Source organism: Maniola jurtina, chromosome 4, assembly GCF_905333055.1.
Source record: "Maniola jurtina chromosome 4, ilManJurt1.1, whole genome shotgun sequence".
Taxonomy (NCBI): Eukaryota; Metazoa; Arthropoda; class Insecta; order Lepidoptera; family Nymphalidae; genus Maniola; species Maniola jurtina.
In genome coordinates, this window is record NC_060032.1 from 13,896,248 (window position 1) to 13,921,195 (window position 24,948).

The 24,948-nt window shown below is 38.0% G+C and overlaps 1 protein-coding gene across 1 annotated transcript; it reads left to right on the forward strand.

Moving 5' to 3' along the window:
- The first annotated feature begins 11,502 nt into the window (after positions 1 to 11,502).
- Positions 11,503 to 13,510, forward strand: LOC123864897. The gene is made up of 2 exons (XM_045905626.1): positions 11,503 to 11,784; positions 13,213 to 13,510. The coding sequence occupies exons 1-2, from the start codon at positions 11,609 to 11,611 to the stop codon at positions 13,421 to 13,423; spliced, it is 387 nt and encodes a 128-aa protein (XP_045761582.1). The 5' UTR covers positions 11,503 to 11,608; the 3' UTR covers positions 13,424 to 13,510.
- Positions 13,511 to 24,948: the final 11,438 nt, after the last annotated feature.

Sequence of the window (24,948 nt, forward strand, 5' to 3'; positions counted from 1 at the left end):
ACCACCGCGCCGAGGCCGCTTCCGCTGCCGCCGGCCGAGGCTGCACCGCGTGCACCGGCACCGCACCGCACGACGCCTCGCTGCTCGCCCGCACGACACAACACAGCTCCCTATCGATTCTCGACTACACTCGTTCCTGCATCTCTTGAAGGATCATTGATTTGCACTTTGTATGCTTAAGCTTAAGTTAAACTTCATCTAATGTTTAGTACAACGTGTGCAGTAATAAATAATAATTTGACCAAAGCCGAAGCGTGCTACTAGTATAAACATCGATGTATATAAAATTATAATGGTGAGTTGAGGAACAAAATAGGTATGTATAGTGCTAAAGAATTATAGCTAATATTGGCCAATGGCAAGTACTTAAATTAATAAAAAATAACTAAGGCGGCTATTTTAAAGATAAGCCAATCATTTTCCTATAATTTTTTTGATCATGGTCTAGATTTGCATTAAGGAGTACTAAGCAGTTATTAAATTCAACCATCATAAGCTACAAGTGGAAATTAAAATTTATAACACCCCCGACAAGTGAAGATTACAGTAACTAGAAAAGAGCTGATAACTTTTAAACGGATGAACCGATTTTCTTGGATTATAGCTAAGAACACTCTCGATCATGCCACCTTTCAAACAAAAAAAACTAAATTAAAATCGGTTCATTAGTTTAGGAGATAGGATGGCACAGACAGATACACAGATATACACACGTCAAACTTATAACACCCCTCTTTTTGGTTCGGGGGTTAAAAAGGGTTCTCGCTAACCAAAAGATGTCCATTGGTGGACGCCTACGTCCTGTAGAAATGTAAACACTCCTAAACTATTTATTATGCCCCTTATATCTATCAGCTCCATGCGACCTGTTTGGCTGGCTGATTTAAATAACTCAAAATTTAAAAAACCCCCGACACAAAAACCTCTATGAGAAAACTAGAAAAGAGCTGATAATCTTCAAACGGCTTAACCGATTTTCTTCGATTATAGCTAAGAACGTTCATTCATTTAGGAGCTACGATGCCACAGACAGATACACAGCCAGGCTAAGCCTTTCCGTAAGAAATGAGCCAGCCCTTCTGTCACCAGATGAGGCTATCAACCACGGTAAAATATCTCGTAATTTTTTTAGCACTAAGACTCCATGGCGCCAGAGAGCCCATGGCAAAAAAAGTAAATCTTGATAAGAGATAAAAAGTAGCTCGTCACTCTCCATGTCTTTAACTATCCTACCCATACACGTCGATCCGTTGCCACGTGATTGAAGGACAAACCAAAAAACCAATAGAAATACAAACAAAAATACTTTCACACGGGCCATCCATATTATTTTTTAATGTACCTACGAACAATTAACTTTGGAAGCCACCTTGACATTCACCTTGAGTAAAATTAGTAGTGAAAGAATTTCACACTTGTTGTGAAGCCATGATCATGTTCCTCTATTGATATAAATAAACTTCAAGGCTTGTTACAATCAATACTATATATTTTAATAGCAAAACAGTGTGTCAGATGGAAAAAGTTTGTGAAACATATTGTTGTTTCACAAACAAATGTTGATGAATGAATGGATGTCAAATATTTCTCATATTTATAGAATTACAATAATTATACTAAAACAGTAACTGTAACTACACGATTTCTGTACATCACTACTTACTTTTTATCTCAGAAAATCAAAGAGTTCATACGGGATTTTAAAAATCTAAATATCCAGAGCATAAACTTGAGGACATCAGCTAGTTAAATGTATTTTGAAAATTTTAATCGGAAGAATAAAAATATTATGTTAATATAGTTTTTTTTTTAATTGTCTGTCTATCCGTTTGTCTAAACTCCCCAGTTTTACACACACTTTGGCTATAGAAGGAGCATGAGCTGAGCCGAGTCGAAGAAGCCGTGCTGGCTAGCTCCATTAAAATTGGCTGCTTTGGCCGAATTTGGATCATAAATTATTATCTCCTTCAATTTAATCGCTCTAAATCTTTAATAATATAAGAAAACTTTCTTATTCCATTCCCTTGGGACTTGAAGAATGACTTAAAAGAATCCTTTGTCATCCACAAAATTTACTTAAGATTAAGCTTTAAATCAGGTCACGCCTTAAGGCGTACACGTTTATTTTCTCAGAAGATAACTAAAGTCACCAAGATGTTGGTTAGGCAGACTCAATTTGTTAAAAATAAATTGCATGCAATAAATCGATCAACAACAAACATCAAACCAAAACCTACCTACGTCAAATCAAAATTAAAACATTAGGTACTTAAACAGATATGTGTGACCAGCTTAACTCACAAAATCATGTTATTAGTGCCTTGAAAACTTATATTATGTACCAAATTCAACAATGATTTGGTTTTGATTGGTGATACTGGTAGAAGTTTAAACGAACTCATCTGTAACTGAGCCATCGAACATTTTCGAGTATTTTTCAGATTTTTTTCCATGGACAGGGAGTCGAGAATGTTGTGTTGTCTAGTCTAGTATTATTTTGTCAACTGCTATGACACTTCCTGAATTGTGATATGTTGGGAACATGTTGGAAACTGGGCTTTTTTAAAAATAAAAAACCAGCCAAGTGTGATTCAGATTCGCGCACCGAGGGTTCCGTACTCAGGTATTTTTCCGACATTTTGCATGATACATCCTATCAACTTGTAAAAATCTATAATATAATATCGAGTTTTCACGTAATTATTGTAATCATACGACGTCGTCCCTCGCGTAGCGTTGCGTAGCATATGCGTAGCCGAAGACCGCTACGATTTTGTACGTAGCACGTACGTATTATTCAATCAACATTAATTTATTTCCCTTGTTATTTATTTTCATATCTCATCACGAGTAGAGAAAAGCTCAGCATAATATGTGTGTATGTGTTTGTGCACATCCCATTAAAACCACTGCATCGATTAAAGTGAAACTTTTGCAGTACGAAAGTTTAGCATGTGATTTTAATCAAACTTAGGCGCAACGCACTCCTACAAAGCGGAAAGAAGCCAAAGAATGCACATTTTCATGATAACAATTTAAATTCAGCTTATTTACTTTGGCATACGGTTGAAATTGGTTCAAAGAAAATACCGCGAAATAAACACAAATGGCTCGCTGCTTTGATCCGCCGATGTAAAAGTAAATAAAGATGAGTTTTAGATGTTATCAAAAAAGACTCTCCACCTCCGCTCCATTCCACTTTGTAAGTGTGCTTTGCGCCTTAGATAATATATTGTTGCAATTTTGGTCAATATTCCTATTTTAGAACCAAAATTTTTCGCAGGCGAAAATCGAAGGCAAAACCAAGTTATCTACAGCTTTACACTGCCGATACTTGCCTTGAAAATCATTGCATTTTAATCTTTGAATGCTTCAAAGCAGGGTTTGAACCCGGGCACGCACCTCTAGCATTTTGGGGCTATGTGCATTTTAAGCATTTAAATATCACTTGCTTTAACGGTGAACCAAAACATCGCGATTCGTGACGAAATTTGCTTGCCTGAGAGTCCTCCATAAAGTTCTCAAAGCTATGTAAAGTCTGCCGACCCGCACTTGGCCAGCGTAGTGGACTAAGGCCAAACTTTTCTCATTCTGAGAGGAGACCTGTGTTCAGTTATAGTGAGCCGGCAATGGGTTGATGATGATCATGATCTGGTGGAATAGCAGTGAAACAAAAACGAGTCAATAAAAAAATATAATCCTCAGTCACAATTAACGGTATATTCAGTCAGAGTCAGAGAAGATAATACGTGAAATAGGTCACCAAAAGATAAGTGACCTATTAATAGTAGGTACAGAAATATGCAGCAGCCCTCACTCATTGTAGTCCGAGATCACGGAGGTGTCATAATAATATGTTAGAGGCAGTAGTACCCCGCAAAACGGCTTATCTGATTGGTGAACAAGTAAATTGGCAACATTGCCATTGGTCCTGCATTGCCAGATACAGAGTCGTGGCAACTCCCTGCCAGACACCCACCACGACTCTACGTATCTGGCAATGCATGACGTGATTTCCAATACTATCCCGAAGAAAATATAAAAAAATAGACTTTGTACTTTGACGTAAAAAGAATTACATCTTTTTAGCTGTCATCTTCCAAAGCCACGATGATCCAAATTTCAAAGTCAATGATTGTTCTTTTCTGTGTTGCAGAGAAACTTTCAGCTTTTATAACGGCTAAATTTCGCTGGCTCTCTCACTATTAGAAATACAACGAAATAATTGTATCAGTTAATGCATGTAAGGAAATAATAAAGGATATTTTATTTTATATCTTCACCAGTTCGTCATATTCGTCCGTGAGTCAAAGCGATTTTCGTAAATCATAAGAGCTGTAATATTGAAATTTGGCCAAGTAATAGAAACCTGTTACAGAAAGGCATATACATATTTACATTATGGATATTTTGGAAATAAACTACAACTTAAGATAATAATGATCGCTAAAGATTTTAGCAACTAGCATGGCTACGGATTCCTACTTAGCGTGTTTTGACCCACACTTGACCAGTATTATATTGAGGGGCCAAACTTTGCTGAAAATGTAGTAGGTCTACTGCATCTCTATATGCTCTATAGCTCAATGGCCGAGATGCAGCCGACACGAAAATTGCACTTCGTCAGTGCGCGCTGCATGCCCGCTATTAGACTGTATCTTTTATATTCTACTTTTCTTTTATTCGACTCTACGTTTTACCTGAAAATCTGCATTCATGCCGACTTTTTTATACCTATCTATGAAGAGGAAAAATGGCTTGTAATTCTATTGTCATCGTCATCTCAAACCATCGTCGGCCCACTACTGTACACGGTTCTTGTCTCAGATTGAGAATGATTTAGGCCACAATCTACCACGCTGGTCAAGTGCGGAATAGATTCCACATGCCTTTGAAAACATTGTATTTGAAAACATTGTGTTTATTCACGATGTTTTCCTTCACCATTAGAGATTTGGAGGACGATGTCTTAACCTGTACGAGGCTATCATAACTTGTTAATAACATAAATGTATGATTAATTATTATTATTAGTGTAGTCCAAACCATCAGCAAACTGAAATGGTAATGTATAAGTACAGTAATTAATTATAATCTGTACTTTTATACGAATATTAAAAGTTAATACAGATAACATCCAAAGAATTTTAAATAATACAATGAAAAAGGCACACGCTATTATATTTATTGCGCGAAGAATTTTTTTCTTGTTTTATTTTCCGTCGCCTGCCTTCACATAAACCATTGTAAAGTATAGCCAAAACGTTTCGGCGCATTGATACTCTAGTTCTAAGAATAACACTAACATTTGTGGGTGTGTGTGTAAGGTATGTATATGACTTTCAAAGTATCTTAATACCTTTTCTTTCATCTCTTTCTTTCTTTCGTTTGAAGTAGTTTTTTATATTTACCTAGGTTAGATATAATCGAACATGCGTAAATGTTTGTGATGACGAAATAAATTGGGATTTTTAATAACTTGAATAGTTGACCCACTCCATTTTCGCTAGGGTATATCTAAAACCCTTTCTCAATGGAGATTTCAATTTAGATCCAGTGGTTTGAGATAACTTTATCGGTCAATCAGTTAGCTTCTCCTCTTATACATGGGCTTTTTTTTTTTTTTTTTTTTGTTGACGCTGGGGAATGCATTTACGCATCCCCCCCGGAGGGAGGGTATGTGGGACTCACTGTTCGGGCCGGTGCGCCCCGGTAACATGGCTAATCATTTCTCTTCGGAGATATTGTTGGCTATGGCTAATGACCTGGCAGGGGGGGAGGTTTCTCCGCGTGTCCCTCTGACTAGCAGAGGGCACAGTGGATGAAGCGGAGGATGGGACGCGGGCGACGTGCGCGTCCCTAGGTCGGGGGACGCACTTCGTTGGTGCGTCCCGGAGGTGCGTCGATGGGGACCGAGCAGGTCCCCGGTGGAGGGTCTGCCTTGGCAGACGTCGCTGGCTGGGTCGCGGTTGTTTGCTTCGGCCGTTCCCGTGACCCAGTCGCCAGGCGACGCGCAGTAGCGCCGCTGGGGTTTAGTGGGTATTCCGGTCGCCTTTTGCTAGACTGCAATCACACTTACTAACAAGTGATAATGTATGTCCAGAAGATGCCTGACTGTTTTGAAAGTACTATTATTTATCAAGGAACTTGTTATCTCTTCCTTCCTAACTCCGGGTTAGTAATAGGAATTTCTTTGTTTTCCTATATCAATGTTTCGAACGCAAAACTTTTTTCTTATTCAACTACTTTGTCCAGATAACTTTAAAATCGGCACGGAAGCGGAGTTTTTCGTCGTTACGTGCCCGCGTTTTCGTTACGGGTACGTTTGTAGTGTTACCTACACTTTGCCAATTTTTGGCTGCAGTTCGAATGTAACGTTTGATTAGTTTTGTGTTCGTGTTGAAAAACTGTACTCTGTAGGAAATCCTGCGGTTTATATTTTTTAACCGAATTCAAATAAACGTTGAGGTTCTGAATTTTTGCTATACATTTTTGAATATTTTACTGTGCTCGTTAGAAACAATTCAGAGCAATACTTTTCACAAATGTTAATATTAGTATGTCCATAATATTTTTGTGTTGCGTTGTAAAATATGTTTGAAGTATACAAGTCCGCACATGGCCAACGAGGTGGAATATGGCCTAAATCATTTTCATACTGAGAGATAAATAATTTTTACTATAATCCATACTTCCATAATAATATTTATACACAAATAATTATTTTATGTATAGGTGCTATTTGTCTTTTATTAAATTAAATAAAAATATAGGTGCGAGAGTGTTTCACGCGTTTAACATATTTTGATGAAATTCGGTTCAGAGATAGCTTGCATACTGCAGACTGAAATATGCCACTTTTTATCGCGGAGAATTGAATAGTCCTGAAATCTGAATTGAAAGATATTTAAAAGCCTTAATCCAAGCGGATGAGGTCGCGAGCATTTTTTTTTAATTATATAGCGCTTTGGCTGCAATCAGACCTGCTAGCAAGTGATGATGCAGCCTAAGATGGAGCGCGCTTGCCTAGAAGTTGCCTATTCACTCTTGACTTGAAGGTACCCATATTATAGGAAACTACTTATTTATTTCCATTGTAACAGAATATGCTATGGAAGAGCGGGGCCGCCCGCCACAAGTACTAGTTTAATACTAGTCACTTACTGGGACGGTCCCAATTTCTATGTTATATGTAAACTTGTTTTATACCGAAATAAATATTTTTGTATTTTTTTGTATTTGTATAGGTGGAAGGGAAAACTGATGCCGGAAGGGCGTTCCATATCCTTGCTGTTCGAATTAGGAAAGAGGAAGCAAATCAAAAAAAAGCATCATCTAGATGATTCAGTATATTTTTTTCAAAATTACTTTAAGAAAATGTAAAGTTTTTATAACAATAATTATAGAATCACAATTATCACAACACGATATAGTACATAGTTTGAATGATATTGCAGTCTAAAGGAAATTGCAAACCTGCAACTTAAATAATTACTATTTAAATCATGTCCGCAGGAAGATAGCGTAGATATAGATACCAAAAATACTCGTAGCTGCATTTCAACTCTGAATTTCTAAACTGATTATTTGCAAAATAAATGAGATCTCCTGCTTTCTGAAATGATAACTAAACATAACTTTATGTTTAATTCTCTTGCATGTCTACCGCGACTTATTAACTATATCAGCTGTTACTCTAGTTCTTTTCTTCCTTTAAGAGGGCTCTCTCCGTCACTCGCTTCATACAAACATAGTTCCAATTTCATTTGAATATTAAGCAACCAACATCTATGAAATTTTGCAGACATATTTTAGAAACTAATAAATATGTCTGTGGTTTTTCAGATTTCTGTTAAAATATTCGATTTCAAAGTTACGCGGTCTTAAACATTTACATACAAATCTTTGAGCCCCTGTAATTTTAAAACTACATATTTTTAGAAAAATCTAAAACACCACAGACACAGATATTAGTTTCTAGAATATGTCTGCAAAATTTCATGGACTTTGGTTGCTTAATATTCAAATGAAATTGGAACTACGATTGTATGAAACGAGTGACGGAGAGAGCCCTGTTAAGACCAAACAATGCCCGCAACTTCGTCGACGTAAGTTTTGGATTCTTAAAATCCCTTGGGAACTGTTTCATTTTCCGGAATAAAAAGTAGCTGGTGTCTTTTTCCGCATTTCAAGCTGCCTCTATACGCAAAGATGATGCCCGCGACTTCTTCGGTAAGCAATTAGGTTTAGAAAAATCCCGTGAGGATTCTTCGATTTTTCGGGATAAAATGTAGCCTGTGGCCTTTCCCGGCCAGCAAGCTATGTCTGTGCTAAATGTCAATATCGATTAAAATGCCGTAAAAAACAAGCAGACAGACACAGCTTCGCATTTCTAACATAGTATGGATATCAGCTCATATAGGTACATAGATACTTACCGCCTACCGTATCATCTTTGCAGTAGTAGACAACTTCAAAACCTTTGTAAAAACAGCTAGATATTCGTCTTTCTTAAGCTTCTACGGCGTTAGCATACAAAATCGCACTCAAATTATAAGACGCAAGACAGATCTAGGGTAGCCAAGTCAACTGAATTTATGGTCAGTGCTAGAACAATGCACTGCAGGTTGGTTAGCTTAACATCCAGAACTACTGCTATGAAATGAGATTAATGGATGACTCGCATACATATGTGGCGAGCATATTGGACGATAATTATGTATCTAGGCGTCTAAGTAATAGAACTGGCTTATGCCTTCGTTCGCGTGAGTTTAAGTTTTTAAAAATCTTGTGGGAACTCTTTGATTTTTCGGATTAAAAGTAGCTTATAGCACTCTCTAGGTCTTTAACTATGTGTAAAAATCAAATCCACGTCGATTTGTTTCGTTTCAATTGAACGACAATCCAATAATAGTTTTTTTTATTCATTATAGGCAAGCGCTTGACCACAATCACACCTGATGGAAAGTGATGATGTGGCCTAAGATGAGATACGTTTACCCGGATTGTTAAACGACAGTTTGTATCTTTTCCTATCAGATATGAGCGTGGTCAAGCGTGCTCCTGTAGAGAATTTAAAAAAAAAGTGAGAACATAGAGCAAATCAAAACCTGTAGGTATAATATATAATTATTACTTCAAAATCATTCATTTAATTCAAAGTTTGCAGAATAATAATGAAAGTGAGAACCTGTATAGGACGTCGTTATACGTGTAATCCGTATTTGCGAGAATTATTCCCGTTTTCCGCGAGTACCTCTGTGGTTTCCAGCAAATAGATATAGATTAACGTGAACTTGACTATGTCTTCAGTACTCGCTTGTCACTCAGCTCTTAACACGAAGTATGAAATTACGTGCCTCTTACCGAAATGATGACTAAGAAATGATTGATGATGCGTTCGAAGAATCGTGCGTACTGTGAAAGAGTAGACAGGCAATACTGCATGCCTAGTATGGTAATTCCTTATTGGATTTTCAAAAATGATATTATATCAGTCTTTATCCCGAACCTCTGCATATGGTAGAATTATTAAAAACTAGATGGTGCCCGCGACCTCGTCCGCGTGGACTTAAGTTTTTAAAAATCTCGTGGGAATTCTTTGATTTTCCGAGATAAAAAATAGCCTATGTCCGTCCCTGGGAGTAAGCAAAATCGGTTAAATTGCCAGGTCGTAAAAAGGTAGCAGACAGACAGACATACTTTAGCATTTATAATATTAGTATGAATGAATGAAAATTTCAAATCATGAAAAAAGTTATATATGTTTTTTTACATAGTACATAATTAATATATACACTTACTACGCCATTTTACCAGAGCGTACCTGTATAGTTCAGTAGTGTGAGCTGTGCGTTGATAGATCAGTCAGTCATTCAGTCAACTTTCCATTAATTTATATAGATAAATTAAAAAAGCAAGACTTGCCTTTCCATTTCTTATCTCGAACGTTAGTATAACAACTGTAAATTAAAAATTTATAACACCCCCAACAAGTGAAGGTTACAGTAACTAGAAAAGAGCTGATAACTTTCAAACGGCTGAACCGATTTTCTTGAATTATAGCTAAGAACACTCTTGATCAAGCTACGTTTCAAACAAAAAAAAACGAAATGGAGATCGGTTCATTAGTTTAGGAGCTACGATGCCACAGATACACACGTCAAACTTATAACACCCCTCTTTTTGGGTCGGGGGTTAAAAATGGACTTACCCTCATCGATAATAATGTAAAGATATGTTTTCAATAACAAAAGTTCAAGAGTAGGTATACAGAATACATAGCTGCAGCGAGCGACCTAGTGACCGAGGTCGACGCCCGATGCAACGCGACCCGCGCCGCGCAGTTGACCCGCGAACCTAGATGGCTGACTGCCTGTCTTGCTGCTGCAGACGCGCTCGTAAACAATGTGTTTGCTGATTAAGGCCTTCGCTTCTGTACTTAATTTTTAAAAGACCTAGAAATATGATTAGAGGTAGCGTGAACTAGAGTGAGGGAATATAGAGGGAACTCTCGGCTTGATCAACGATAGATAGATAGATAGATAGAAACTCTTTATTGCACACAAAAACACATATAAGGATAACAACACAGTAAGAAGAAAACAGAAAAAAAACAATTGTGTGCAAAGGCGGCCTTATACTACTTAACGATATTAAGTCTGATGGCTATGGTGACGTAAAACCATAAAAAAATACGGCTACTTTAGGGCTACCTGCGTCAAATGTACCTAACTTTTGACGCCTGCCAGTGACGTCTCGATGTTTTGTTAGAAGTTCCCTAACTGTCGTGACCTGAGTCAGAGTTGAGACACAAAGCTGCCGTCTAATTCTAAAAGCTGCCAACCTAAAAATTAATTTTGAGCTATCGCCAAAAACATGGGAAGTCGTAAAAAATGGTCAAGTGCGAGTCGAACTCGCACACGAACAGTTCCGTACCATCGTACAAGAAACATAACAATTTTAGGCTTCCTTATCTCAAAAGTAAAAAATCACTTTTGATTGTTGTCTGTCTGTCTGTTGTGTCTGTCAAGAAAACCTACAGCGTACTTCCCGTTGACCTGGAATCATATTTGCTTGGTAGGTAGGTAGGTTTTATAGCACAAGTAAAGGAAAAAATCCGATAACCGTGAATCCATGAACCGTGAATCACAACAATAAATTATACATCGATGATTAAAATGTGTTCACGACGAAATTAATTTACTAAATCACTAATAGATGGCGCAGTCCTTCATTAAATTGCAGTGTTCTGCATAAAGGTGGTAAGTATATCTTGTACGGTGGTACAGAACCCTTCTTCTGCGAGTTTGACTCGCACTTGACCGGTTTTTGTGATTTACAAATTCAAACAAAAAAGCTGTTGTCGTAGCAAAATACCATCAAAAATCTCTAAAAAGGAACTAATTTTACACATACAAAATACATACTCTTTGGATTTGAGATGACCAGTTTTACATGATATTAAAAGTAAAAACATTAAAATAGAAATGAAAATTGTTGACTAATGACATTTGTAAATTTTCTGCAAAAAAAGAACAATCCGTTTCTGGTTTTCATGCATTTTCCAATATTTTTTCCATGACTTATAATATTCATTTGATTCAAAATGGTTAAAACCAGCGTTAGAACGCAAAATACTTCAGTACCAAACACGAGAGAAATTGTTTTAGCCGCGATCAGAAAATTAACACTGAACACAGGTTGGACTACAAGAAAAATCAACGAACTAATAAGACTTGAATATAACGCACGTGACCGCAATCTTAGTCGAAAAGTAGGAAGGTAAACAATGCCCAGTAATTTTTATGTAGAGCACTTTTTACAAAGACATAATTTACAGTAGTAAAAAGTACCTAAGTATAAAGAGGCTGATAAACCTGAGCATTTGACGTTTGGAATTTTTTCCGAACAAAGAAGCAAGGAAGGATCACCTTAACTAAATTGTTTTTGAGCGGCTAATTATTCCTTGTTAGTCAAACTATTTTAAAACGCCGAATGCTCAATGTTTTATTACAAGTGAATGCTCAGGTTTAACAGCACCTTAATATTATAATTGAGTATTTTTACCGAATTTAAAATTCGATGTAAAGTGTACTTAAAAGGGAATGAGGGGTAATATGGATAATATTATGGTAATGAGGAGGATATACGAAAAATACTATTAATATTTATAATAAATAAATATTTTGCTAGAACCATATCTGGTATGATTAATTATGTGAGCGTGTGATGTAAAGTTCGTACTAGATGAACCGATTAAAAATTCGTGACAGTCAAGTAAAATACACAACAATCCTGCGCCTATAATTCAATCAGAATTACTAAGGAAACTAACGCTGTAGGTGCTCCAGTTCCCTACAAAGGATCCTAGGGTAATCCTGTAATCTATTATCGGGTGCTGGAGCACCCGATCCCCAATATTCCGCACTGTATGAAAATTGGTTACCGAAAATAGTGTAGGGATCTAGGGTTAACGTTCTCAACTCAACAACTCGTTAAGATTACTTAACTTGAGATTCAAAATATTTGTACCCAAGACTGTGTATGACTTCAAACAGTACGCGCGTCACAGCTCACCACAACGTGCCCTAGCACAAAATGAAGATTAACACAATTTCTAAATATTTTAATACATCAAAAATTATTGAATCAGCAGGATTTGAGCCTCGCGTCTCTCTAGGTATGGCGCCGTTGATCGCTAGGCTCCTCTACCCATCAGTGCCGAAATTTAAGATATTATAGTCTAAGGTCTGAGCGATGGTATCAGCTGCATGATAAAAGAGTCATAGCCTAGCTGTCCAAGGCACTCCTGGCGTGATACCCCAGAAAAACGCAAAGTTTGCGAATCCTGCTGATTCCCTCATTTTTGATACGTATTAACAAGTGTAAATTAAAAATTTATAACATCCACGACAAGTGCAGGTAACTAGAAAAGAGCTGATAACTATCAAACGGATGAACCGATTTTCTTGGATTAGGTATAGCTAAGAACACTCTCGATCAAGCCACCTTTCTAAAAACCAAAAACTAAATTAAAATCGGTTCATTACTTTAGGAGCTACGATGCCACAGACAGACACCCAGATACACATATCACACCACTCTTTTTGGGTCGGCGGTTAAAAATATTTAGATTATTATAGTGTACCTAGTATAGTAGTGTGTAACAACAATAAAATTATATATAGACACAATTTCTTCTTTTTCCAGAGCATTAAAAACAGGAGTAAAGCGAGGATTATTTCATGTAGTTAACGGCAGGTACCGGTTAAAAGATGGTCTGTGTCATATTTTGGCATCTCCCATTGGTGCTCGCGAAAGGCAGTCGCATAACAGGACACATGCCTTAAGGAAAATTACCAAGAAAAAAGATCGCTGGCTGAAAAAGGCACAAAAATGTATAACTATTCGTAGTGATTGATTTTATTGTTCAGATTGTCTTTTTTACTATTTTTTTTACATTTTATTTTTTGTCAATGATTTTTTAATAGACACTTATTAAAATAGATCTACTGTGTTTTCGTTTTAGATATTTTAGTACCTATCTAATGTTAAAATTTTATAAAATACTAGCTGACCCAGGCTTTGAATTATCGAGAAATCCTTTTTGAAAAATTTTAAGATAAAACTGTACCTACATCATCATCAGTCAGTCAGTTTTCCTTTTTATTGTATACAAAAGAAGGAAAGAAAAACTTTAATTATAAATCTACCTTGCTTTACCTAGCTTGTATCACTTGCCAAAAGCAAGGTTTCACGTTTGTCATTTGTCATTATGTCACGAAAAAAAAGGTTTTGTTAGCGATTACAAGCTTGGAGCACAGCTTGGAGTTAGTTTAAGCTAACAAAATAATTACACATATTCTAGGTACAGAACCCTCGATGCGCAAGCCCGACTCGCACTTGCTCGGTTTTTTTATAACAATAATATTGCATTGTTCAGCTCATGGCTAGGTTGTCACAGTGATAAGGCTTCAATGATTGCATTAGTCATAAACAGTCTTATCAACAGGCTTCAGAGGGGGAAAAATACTTATAAAGACTCGGTTTCTAACGTCTAGATCTTTAGTTAAAGAAAACTTTACTATCTACGTATTATTTCAAATCAGCCTGCCAAAGGGCTCTGTATTTAGCATTATTTCAAAAAATAACTGGGAAAAATAGTTTTAAGATTATTCGAGGTAACGAAGGTCTATGTCAACTGTTGAGATCACAAAAGTCGATGTTGATTGTCGAAGTAACGAAGGTCGATATCGACTGTCGAAGTAACAAAGGTCGATGTCGACTGTCGAGTTAATGGAGGTCTATGTCGACTGTCTAGGAAGACACAAAGTTGGAAGTCGACTGTCCAGGTAATGAAGATCGATGTCGGCTGACGAGGTAACGAAGGTTGATGCCGAGGTCACAAAGGTCAATGTTGACTGTCGAGGTAAAGAAGGTCGATATCAATTGTTAAGGTACGTAGGTGGATGACGACTGTCGAGGTAACGAAGGTCGATATTGTCTGCCCAGGTAACGAAGTTCTATGTCGACTGCATGGGTATGGTCAGGATAAAGTAGCTCGATGTCGACTGTCGACATTACGAAGGTCTGTGTTGACTGTCGAGGTGAAGAACGATTTTCAGCGTGGAGCATGCACAGACAGACAAAAATCTAAAAAAAATTGTTTTAGCTATAGACTCCATACTAACACTAATCAAATAAAAAGCAATTTTGATTAGAATGGAAAGTATGGATAGTAGGTATATTATAGAGAGACTCCAAAAATAAGATTTATACGACCCAATTCCCCGCAGCCTAAAAATCAAAGAGTAATGAAAAGGGAACAATGGGCACGTTTGTAGGCCATCAGTTGTTTGCTTTGTGCACTCTATGATCCGCTACTGGTTGAGGGCGGGGTGCAAATGCGCTCTGGACTTAAGTAACGACAAGGTGTGCCGTTTTAAACAGTGCATTATACTATTATGGTTTACTACACTGAAAAATAACCAGTCAAGTTGGAATCAGACTCGCTCAGGAAGGGTTCAGTACAAGATATACTTAACATTTTTATGTAGAACACTGCAAGTAAATGGCAGTCAAGTGCGAGTCAGACTCGATCACGAAGGGTTCCGTACCATCAAACAAATATACTTAACATTTTTATGTAGAACACTGCAAGTAAATGGCAGTCAAGTGCGAGTCAGACTCGATCACGAAGGGTTCCGTACCATCAAACAAATATACTTAACATTTTTATGTAGAACACTGCAAGTAAATGGCAGTCAAGTGCGAGTCAGACTCGATCACGAAGGGTTCCGTACCATCAAACAAATATACTTAACATTTTTATGTAGAACACTGCAAGTAAATGGCAGTCAAGTGCGAGTCAGACTCGATCACGAAGGGTTCCGTACCATCAAACAAATATACTTAACATTTTTATGTAGAACACTGCAAGTAAATGGCAGTCAAGTGCGAGTCAGACTCGATCACGAAGGTTTCCGTACCATCAAACAAATATACTTAACATTTTTATGTAGAACACTGCAAGTAAATGGCAGTCAAGTGCGAGTCAGACTCGATCACGAAGGGTTCCGTACCATCAAACAAATATACTTAACATTTTTATGTAGAACACTGCAAGTAAATGGCAGTCAAGTGCGAGTCAGACTCGATCACGAAGGTTTCCGTACCATCAAAAAGATATACTTAACATTTTTATGTAGAACACTGCAAGTAAATGGCAGTCAAGTGCGAGTCAGACTCGATCACGAAGGGTTCCGTACCATCAAACAAATATACTTAACATTTTTATGTAGAACACTGCAAGTAAATGGCAGTCAAGTGCGAGTCAGACTCGATCACGAAGGTTTCCGTACCATCAAAAAGATATACTTAACATTTTTATGTAGAACACTGCAAGTAAATGGCAGTCAAGTGCGAGTCAGACTCGATCACGAAGGTTTCCGTACCATCAAAAAGATATACTTAACATTTTTATGTAGAACACTGCAAGTAAATGGCAGTCAAGTGCGAGTCAGACTCGATCACGAAGGGTTCCGTACCATCAAACAAATATACTTAACATTTTTATGTAGAACACTGCAAGTAAATGGCAGTCAAGTGCGAGTCAGACTCGATCACGAAGGTTTCCGTACCATCAAAAAGATATACTTAACATTTTTATGTAGAACACTGCAAGTAAATGGCAGTCAAGTGCGAGTCAGACTCGATCACGAAGGGTTCCGTACCATCAAACAAATATACTTAACATTTTTATGTAGAACACTGCAAGTAAATGGCAGTCAAGTGCGAGTCAGACTCGATCACGAAGGTTTCCGTACCATCAAAAAGATATACTTAACATTTTTATGTAGAACACTGCAAGAAAATGGCAGTCAAGTGCGAGTCAGACTCGATCACGAAGGGTTCCGTACCATCAAACAAATATACTTAACATTTTTATGTAGAACACTGCAAGTAAATGGCAGTCAAGTGCGAGTCAGACTCGATCACGAAGGTTTCCGTACCATCAAAAAGATATACTTAACATTTTTATGTAGAACACTGCAAGTAAATGGCAGTCAAGTGCGAGTCAGACTCGATCACGAAGGGTTCCGTACCATCAAACAAATATACTTAACATTTTTATGTAGAACACTGCAAGTAAATGGCAGTCAAGTGCGAGTCAGACTCGATCACGAAGGTTTCCGTACCATCAAAAAGATATACTTAACATTTTTATGTAGAACACTGCAAGTAAATGGCAGTCAAGTGCGAGTCAGACTCGATCACGAAGGGTTCCGTACCATCAAACAAATATACTTAACATTTTTATGTAGAACACTGCAAGTAAATGGCAGTCAAGTGCGAGTCAGACTCGATCACGAAGGTTTCCGTACCATCAAAAAGATATACTTAACATTTTTATGTAGAACACTGCAAGAAAATGGCAGTCAAGTGCGAGTCAGACTCGATCACGAAGGGTTCCGTACCATCGAAAAATTATATACTTAACATTTTTATGTATAACACTGCAAGTAAATGGTGGACTGCGCCATTTAGTACATTAATTATTTCGTGATTACATTTTTGCTGTTTTTGGATTTTTTACTTGTGCTATAAGATCTACCTACCTGCCTATTTCTAGGTCAACAAAAGGATCTTATTATTTTAATTTGTTTGCGAGTGTCATAAGTTAAGCAACAAAATAATTACTTCCGCGTATCCTTTCAAAGTATAAAACTCCTCGATGCGATGAGTTTGACTGTCTAACTCAGTTTTTTTCATCAGTTTTTTTAGGGAACTATTATCTAACTTCGAAAAACCAATAAAACGCTAGTAGATCTAGCAATTGGCTTGCTTAATAAATAAACATCAAAGAGTATAATTAAACGGAAAAAAATTGCACGTTAGTAGGGCATCAGCTATTTGCTTTGTGCAGTCTATGTCACTGTTGACTGTTGGCTGAGCGTAGAGTACAAATGCTTTGAACTTAAGTAACAACTGGGACTCTTTTGAAACTGGGGAACACTCACCGTGTTTTGAGCTATAAAAACGGCGCTATTTACATGCGAGTCTTAAAAGTTTCAATAAATAAGTAGGCCTTCTATCAAAAGTATCTTTGGAGATAAAAACACTCATGGAACTTTAAGAGGGGTCTCTCCGTCACTTGCTCCATACAAACGTAGTTCGTCTCTTATTGTAATACTAACCAATCATACTCAATGGAATTTTGTAGAAACGTTCTGGGAACTAATATCTATGCTTGTGGTTTTCCAGATTTCCGTTAAAATATTCGGTTTCAAAGTTACGCGGTCTTAAAAATTCACATACCTACATCCCTGTTAATGAAAAGTTTCTAGAAACCTATACAATGATTGATCTATTTACTTGTTTAGTAAACGTTAAAGTAATGGAAACAATGCGCATGTTAGTAGTAGGGCTTTAACTGCTTACTTTGTGCGCTCTATGAATCATTGTAGGCTGAGCGTAGAGCGCCAATGCTTTGAACCAAAGTAACGACTGGGACTTTTGAAACTGAGGAACACTTGCCGTGTTTTAAGCAATGAAGGTGGAACTATTTACAAAGTTTCACTAAATAAGTTAGTTAGCTTTCTGTCAAAATTCTATTTAGAGAATAAAACATTTATGAAACTTTTGTGACAATTTTCTTTATTATTTGATGTATTGACATGCTTAGTTTACATCGAAGAGTAGGTAATTAAGTAAATGGAAATAATATGTATGTTAGTGGGGCTTTAGCTGCTTACTTTGTGCACTCTATGAGTCACTGTTGGCTAAGTGTAGAGCTTAAGGTGGAAGCGACGGGCCTGCCCGCGAAATTCAAATTTAATTTGGTATTTCGCAATTTGTAAACTAATACGACAACGTAGGCTTATGGAATTTTAATTGCGACAATGGCAGTATCATCTTCACAGGTTTATATAAAAACTTTTACTTGAAAGGGTCGAGTTTAAGAAATTAATTCTAGTATCGACTAATTTGTGAGAATAGTCGACACTAGAATTAATTTCTTAAACGTAGGCTACGTTGTCGTATTAGTTTACAAATTGCGAAATACCAAATTAAATTTGAATTTCGCGGGCAGGTCCGTCTCATGCCCCTTAAATGCTTTGAACATAAGTAACGACTGGGACTCTTTTGAAACCGGGGAACACTTACCGTGTTTAAGCAATGAAAGTGGAACTATTTACAACCGAGTCTTACACAGTTTCACTAAATGAGTAAGTTAGCTTTCTGTCAGAAGTCTCTTTAGAGGATAAAAAAACCCGACCAAGTGCGAGTCAGACTCGCGTATCGAGGGTTCCGCACACAGGTATTTTTCCGATATTTTGCACGATAAATCAAAAACTATTATGCTCGAAAATAAATAAAAATCAGTTTTAGAATGTAACAAGTAAAGCCTTTTCACATGATACCCCACTTGTTATAGTTATCTTACTTTGAAAATTAAAACATATTTTAGTTTTTTTTTTCTGTGATGTAACCACAAATTTACGGTTTTCAGAGTTATTCATTTACTTGCCACCTGCCAAATTTCATGATTCTAGGTCAATGGGAAGTACTCTATAGATTTTCTTGACAGACACGACGGACGGACGGACGGATAGACGGACGGACAGACAGACAGAGAGACAGACAACAAAGTAATCCTATAAGGGTTTCGTTTTCCTTATAAGGTACGGAACCCTAAAAAATATGAAACTTGTAAGAGAAATTTCTAGAAACTCATTGAAACGTATAAAATATTTGATCTATTTACTTGTTATTAAGTAAACATCAAAGAGTAATTAATGCACACAATGCGCACTGTTAGCGACTAGGTTTAATATTGTGTGAATTCTGTGCACGACGTACCTATAAGTTAGGCAAAGGGCCATGTTTCGCTGTTTGCCCACAAAAAAGGAACGTTTCAAGAACCCTTTAAATTATGACTCTTCGCGTCGCCTACCTGCTTGACTAAAGTGTTTAAACTCGTAGAATTTGGGACTCAAGTAGTGTAGGTTAAAAGGCCCTTATGTTTTAGATTTATTAGGAGCCTAGTGAGAACAGAAATTAGAATAGAGGCCAATTGTATTGTAGAGGCCAATTAAGGTTAAATTTATGTTAACTTGTCATTTTTGTGTTTAAATCAACATATTTTATTGCTAAGAAATAAGTGTGTTAAACTTAGCTTGAAATAAAGAGGGTCTCGAAGGGTTCACTCATTGGTGTGGGAATATTTTACTGGCTTCATGATATAAATACCACTCCTTGAGCCGAGACCAATCAGTCAGCCCAAGTCAGCCCAGAGACTAGCATACGAAATAAGTACTTTATTTCAAGAAACCTCTCTTCGTCTATACCAATAAATTACATCTACCTGTCGCGGTAGAAGTGCACGACCGGGGTGCACGGGACGGGACGTTAGAACCAGCCTACGAGCCAACTGAGGGACAGGGTGCAAAATAGTTACCTGACCACCCACTCACGCCCCGTCAACTATAGTGGGACAAGTTCCCAGGCGTTGTTACGCATTTACAAGCGACGCGCCGCAACAAATGGTCCTTCGAACCGGATCCCGGAAGACAGATTCCTAGAACTGGAAGTTGAAGATTTTTGAAGGTGAAGCTACGAACAGGAACAAGAGATATGACTCTCACCAGGTTCCAGAAGGCAGAGCGTGTGCCCCTACGCGCAAATACATCGCAACGAACAGAACAGGTGAATGTGCGCAGATCAGAAGGGACCACATCTATCGAAGCTATAGCCACGAACTTAAGATCTTCAAATATGGAATCTTCGGGATACACCGCGACAAAAGATACGAAGATGTTCGAAAATGGGGCTAGACTCAAAGAACAGAAGACCACTGACGAGATGATGGCTGAGTGGAAGAACCAGAACAGAACCTTGAAGACGATTGAATCAGGGGGTTTTATCCGCACGTCAGTTCGGTCTAAGAGATCTTCTGCCAGATTACGCGAGTTAGAAGCAAGAGAAGAACTGGCGCTTTTAGAATTGCAGCGCGCTGAAGCAGCAGCTAATCTGGCCAGAATCAGATTCGAGAAACAACGAATCGAAGATAAAGTAGTTAGTCTGGATAAGGAACAAGAAGATAGAACATCTCACGTTCAGAACTGTATCCAGACCTCTACGTTAGAAGAAATGAAAGACGTCATTCCTGACAAACGAGGGAATCAGTCCCTGCTTCACTCGGAGTTTATAAGCTCAGAACAGTCGAGTGGAGCTGAGAATTCAGAAATGATAGCGAATACAACGATGCCAATCCACGCAGTGGAAACGACCAGAGTTTCAGAAGACGATCTGGATAAGGAACAAGGAGGAAGAACTTCACTTGTTCAGAACTGGATCCAGACGTCATCTTTGAAAGAAACTAAAGATGTAAGTCCTGATAAACAAGGGAATCAGTCCCTGCTTCACTCGGAGATCATAGGCTCAGAACAGTCGAGTGGAGCTGCGAATTCAGCTTTAGAAGACGGTTTGGATGAGGAACAAGAAGACACAGCTTCGCATGTTCAGAACTGGATCCAGGCATCATTTTTGGAAGAAACAAAGGATATCATTCCAAATAAACGAGGGAATCAGTCCCTGCTGCACTCGGAGCTTATAAGCTCAGAACAGTCGAGTGGAGCTGAGAATTTAGGAATGATAGTGAATACAATGTTGCCAGTCCACTCAGTGAGAACAACCAGGGCTTATCTGAAGATAATTCCGGTAGAAGTATTTGGACCAAAAGGATCCCAGAAGATACTAGTACTTTTGGATGAAGGATCAACGGTCTCTCTTCTTGATTCACGAATAGCTAAGAATATTGGGGCAAAGGGAACTGAAGAAAAATTGGTGCTAGAAACAGTTGGAAGAAAATTGATACGCAAGAGGGACTCTGAGAAGCTCAACTTAATAATACGAGAAGTCCACCAAGAAGGAAAGAAAAGCCTCGATCGTGTTCGCACCATCGAAGAACTGAATCTTGCTCCACAGTTCCTGGATAAAGAAAGAATAGAAAAATATCCACACCTGAATGAAATGACAAGTATTCTTTATTATGAGTTTGAGCCACCGCGGTTACTCATAGAACAAGACAACTGGGAACTGATCGTATCTCAAGAAATTAAGAGAGGAAATCCCGGTCGACCAGTCGCTTCACTGACGGAATTCGGAGAATCGTTGGGAGTGCAACCAAGAAGACCTACGACAGACTCAGATGGAAGAGCTCTCACGATATTAGAAAAAACCTGTAAAAAGCGAGAAGATGGAGGCTTTGAAGTTGGATTGCTGTGGAAAAATGAAGATGATGAAATGCCAGAAAAATACAAATCAGCCGAAAAAAGACTGTTCACCATTGAAAAGAAAATGGATAAAGATCTTCACCTCAGAGATGAATATATCAAGCAAATTCAGCATCTGCTTGATGAAGATTACGCAGAAGAGGCACCAAACAAACAAGATTCTAAAAGAAAATGGTACCTTCCTCACTTCTCTGTCATACATCCATTTAAAAAGAAAGTAAGAATCGTCTTTGACGCTGCAGTTAGGTCCCAAGGGAGAAGTTTGAATGACGCTCTTCTATTGGGACCAGATCTTCTGCAAAATCTCTTCGGGGTGCTAACAAGATTTCGTCAAGGCCCAATGGCAGTAGCAGCAGACATTAAAGAAATGGTCCTGCAGATAAAAATAAGACCTCAAGACAAGGATCATTTGAGATTTTTATGTCGAGAAGGTCGTCGAGACGCTCCACCGAAAGAATATAGAATGAACACCGTCATATTCGGCGCAACTTCATCACCAAGCACAGCTATCTTTGTGAAGAATAGAAACGCAGAAGACTTCAAAGAACGTTATCCAGATGCAGCAACAGCTATAGTACGTAACCATTACATGGATGATTATCTTCATAGCTTTCACTCCGAACAAGTACTCGTGAAAGTTGCGAAAGAAGTAGATTACATCCACAGAAAAGCAGGATTCGCACTAAGAGGATGGGCATCGAATCAACCGAATCTTCTTCAGCAAATCACAAAAGAAAATGTAGACAAGACTGAAATAGAGCTTGGAGATAAAGAAGAGAAAACTCTAGGCTTACGGTGGTTCACCGAAGAAGACAGCATCAGGTTTCGTACTAGCCTACGGAACACACCCCAAGAAGTACGGGAAGAAAAAAGAATCCCAATGAAAAGAGAAGTCGCTAGTGCAGTCATGAGCACTTTTGGCCCGTTCGGGCTGGCCACCAGTTTTAATACAATGGAAAAATCTACTGCAAAGTATATGCAGAAGTGGAATTGGCTGGGATGAGCAAATAGAAAAACAAGCTGCACTGCTGGGAAGCCGACTAGTTGAATCACTTATACATGAGTCAGATCTGACAATCAAGAGAAAGACTTATTGGACAGACTCCAGCGTTGTCCTGTCATGGATCAAGTCGGATCCCAGACACTTCGAGACATTTGTGGCACATAGACTTGCAGAAATCGAAGATGTCATTCAACCACATGAATGGCACCGCATGAATCCAGCCGATGATGACACGCGTGATGTACCAGAAAACTTATCAAAGAGTCACATGTGGTTTACTGATCCTGAGTTTTCGAAACAAGAAGAAGAGTACTACGTCGAGCCAGTTCAGAATTCAGATTCAGTCGTGATGCAGCAGATGTAGCATCGCCAGGTTCGAAGATTGGTGCTACGCACAAGGGGGAGGATGTTAGCGACTAGGTTTAATATTGTGTGAATTCTGTGCACGACGTACCTATAAGTTAGGCAAAGGGCCATGTTTCGCTGTTTGCCCACAAAAAAGGAACGTTTCAAGAACCCTTTAAATTATGACTCTTCGCGTCGCCTACCTGCTTGACTAAAGTGTTTAAACTCGTAGAATTTGGGACTCAAGTAGTGTAGGTTAAAAGGCCCTTATGTTTTAGATTTATTAGGAGCCTAGTGAGAACAGAAATTAGAATAGAGGCCAATTGTATTGTAGAGGCCAATTAAGGTTAAATTTATGTTAACTTGTCATTTTTGTGTTTAAATCAACATATTTTATTGCTAAGAAATAAGTGTGTTAAACTTAGCTTGAAATAAAGAGGGTCTCGAAGGGTTCACTCATTGGTGTGGGAATATTTTACTGGCTTCATGATATAAATACCACTCCTTGAGCCGAGACCAATCAGTCAGCCCAAGTCAGCCCAGAGACTAGCATACGAAATAAGTACTTTATTTCAAGAAACCTCTCTTCGTCTATACCAATAAATTACATCTACCTGTCGCGGTAGAAGTGCACGACCGGGGTGCACGGGACGGGACGTTAGAACCAGCCTACGAGCCAACTGAGGGACAGGGTGCAAAATAGTTACCTGACCACTCACTCGCGCCCCGTCAACTATAGTGGGACAAGTTCCCAGGCGTTGTTACGCATTTACAAGCAACGCGCCGCAACACGCACGTTAGTAGGGCATTAGGTGCTTGCTTTTGAGTCACTGTTGGCTGAGCGCAGAGTGCAAATGCTTTGAACTTAAGTAACGACTGGGACTCTTTTGAAACTGAGGAACACTCGCCGTGTTTTAAGCAATGAAAGTGCAACTTTACATACGTCTTAAAAAGTTTCACTAAATAAGTTAGCCTTTTGTCAGAAGTCTCTTTAGAGGATAAAACTTTTGCGAAACTTTTATAACAAGTTTCTCTAATGTTTGATGTATTTTGCTTGCTTAGTAAAAGTCAAAGAGTTATTAGATGGACACAATCCGCATGCTAGTAGGGCATCAGCTGCTTGACTCAACAGTGACTCTATGAGTCACCGTTGGCTGAACGAGACTGCAAATGCTTTGAACTTAAGTAACGACTGGGACTCTTTTGAACCTGGGAAACACTCAAAGTGGAACTATTTACATACAATTCGGCCATCTTTCAGAAGTAACTTTAAAAAGTAAAAAAAAATTTGAAACTGTGTAGGGAATTTCTTGAAACCCATCGTAATATATTTGATCTATTTGCTTCTAGATCAAAAAGATCAAATGTAATTAATTATATGAAAACAATGACTTTTTTAAAGAAAAATTACTAAATACTTGAGTTTTATCATTGCCGAAGGTTTCTGTCATACATAGTTCAGTATTGTATTTTGAACTCACTCTCTATTTTATGTGTCTTTAAAACTCAATACTCACACAAAAAATGATCATGCTTCTGTTTTTTTAATTTATTTACCTAGTAAGTTTATTTCGTTTACATTTATCACAAAATATAGGTAAGTTTAATATCGCTCCACCGAGCTCTACCGGTACGCAAAACTACAAACCATGATTATTATGATTTATTTGCACCAATTAGTACAAGCAAGGCTATGTGTTTACTTAAGCCTCCCCTGCGGCTATACGTTAAATGCGATTTCGTATTATAGCACTGCAAGCTACCTACAACTTTGTCTGCGAGAGCAATTACAGAGTCACT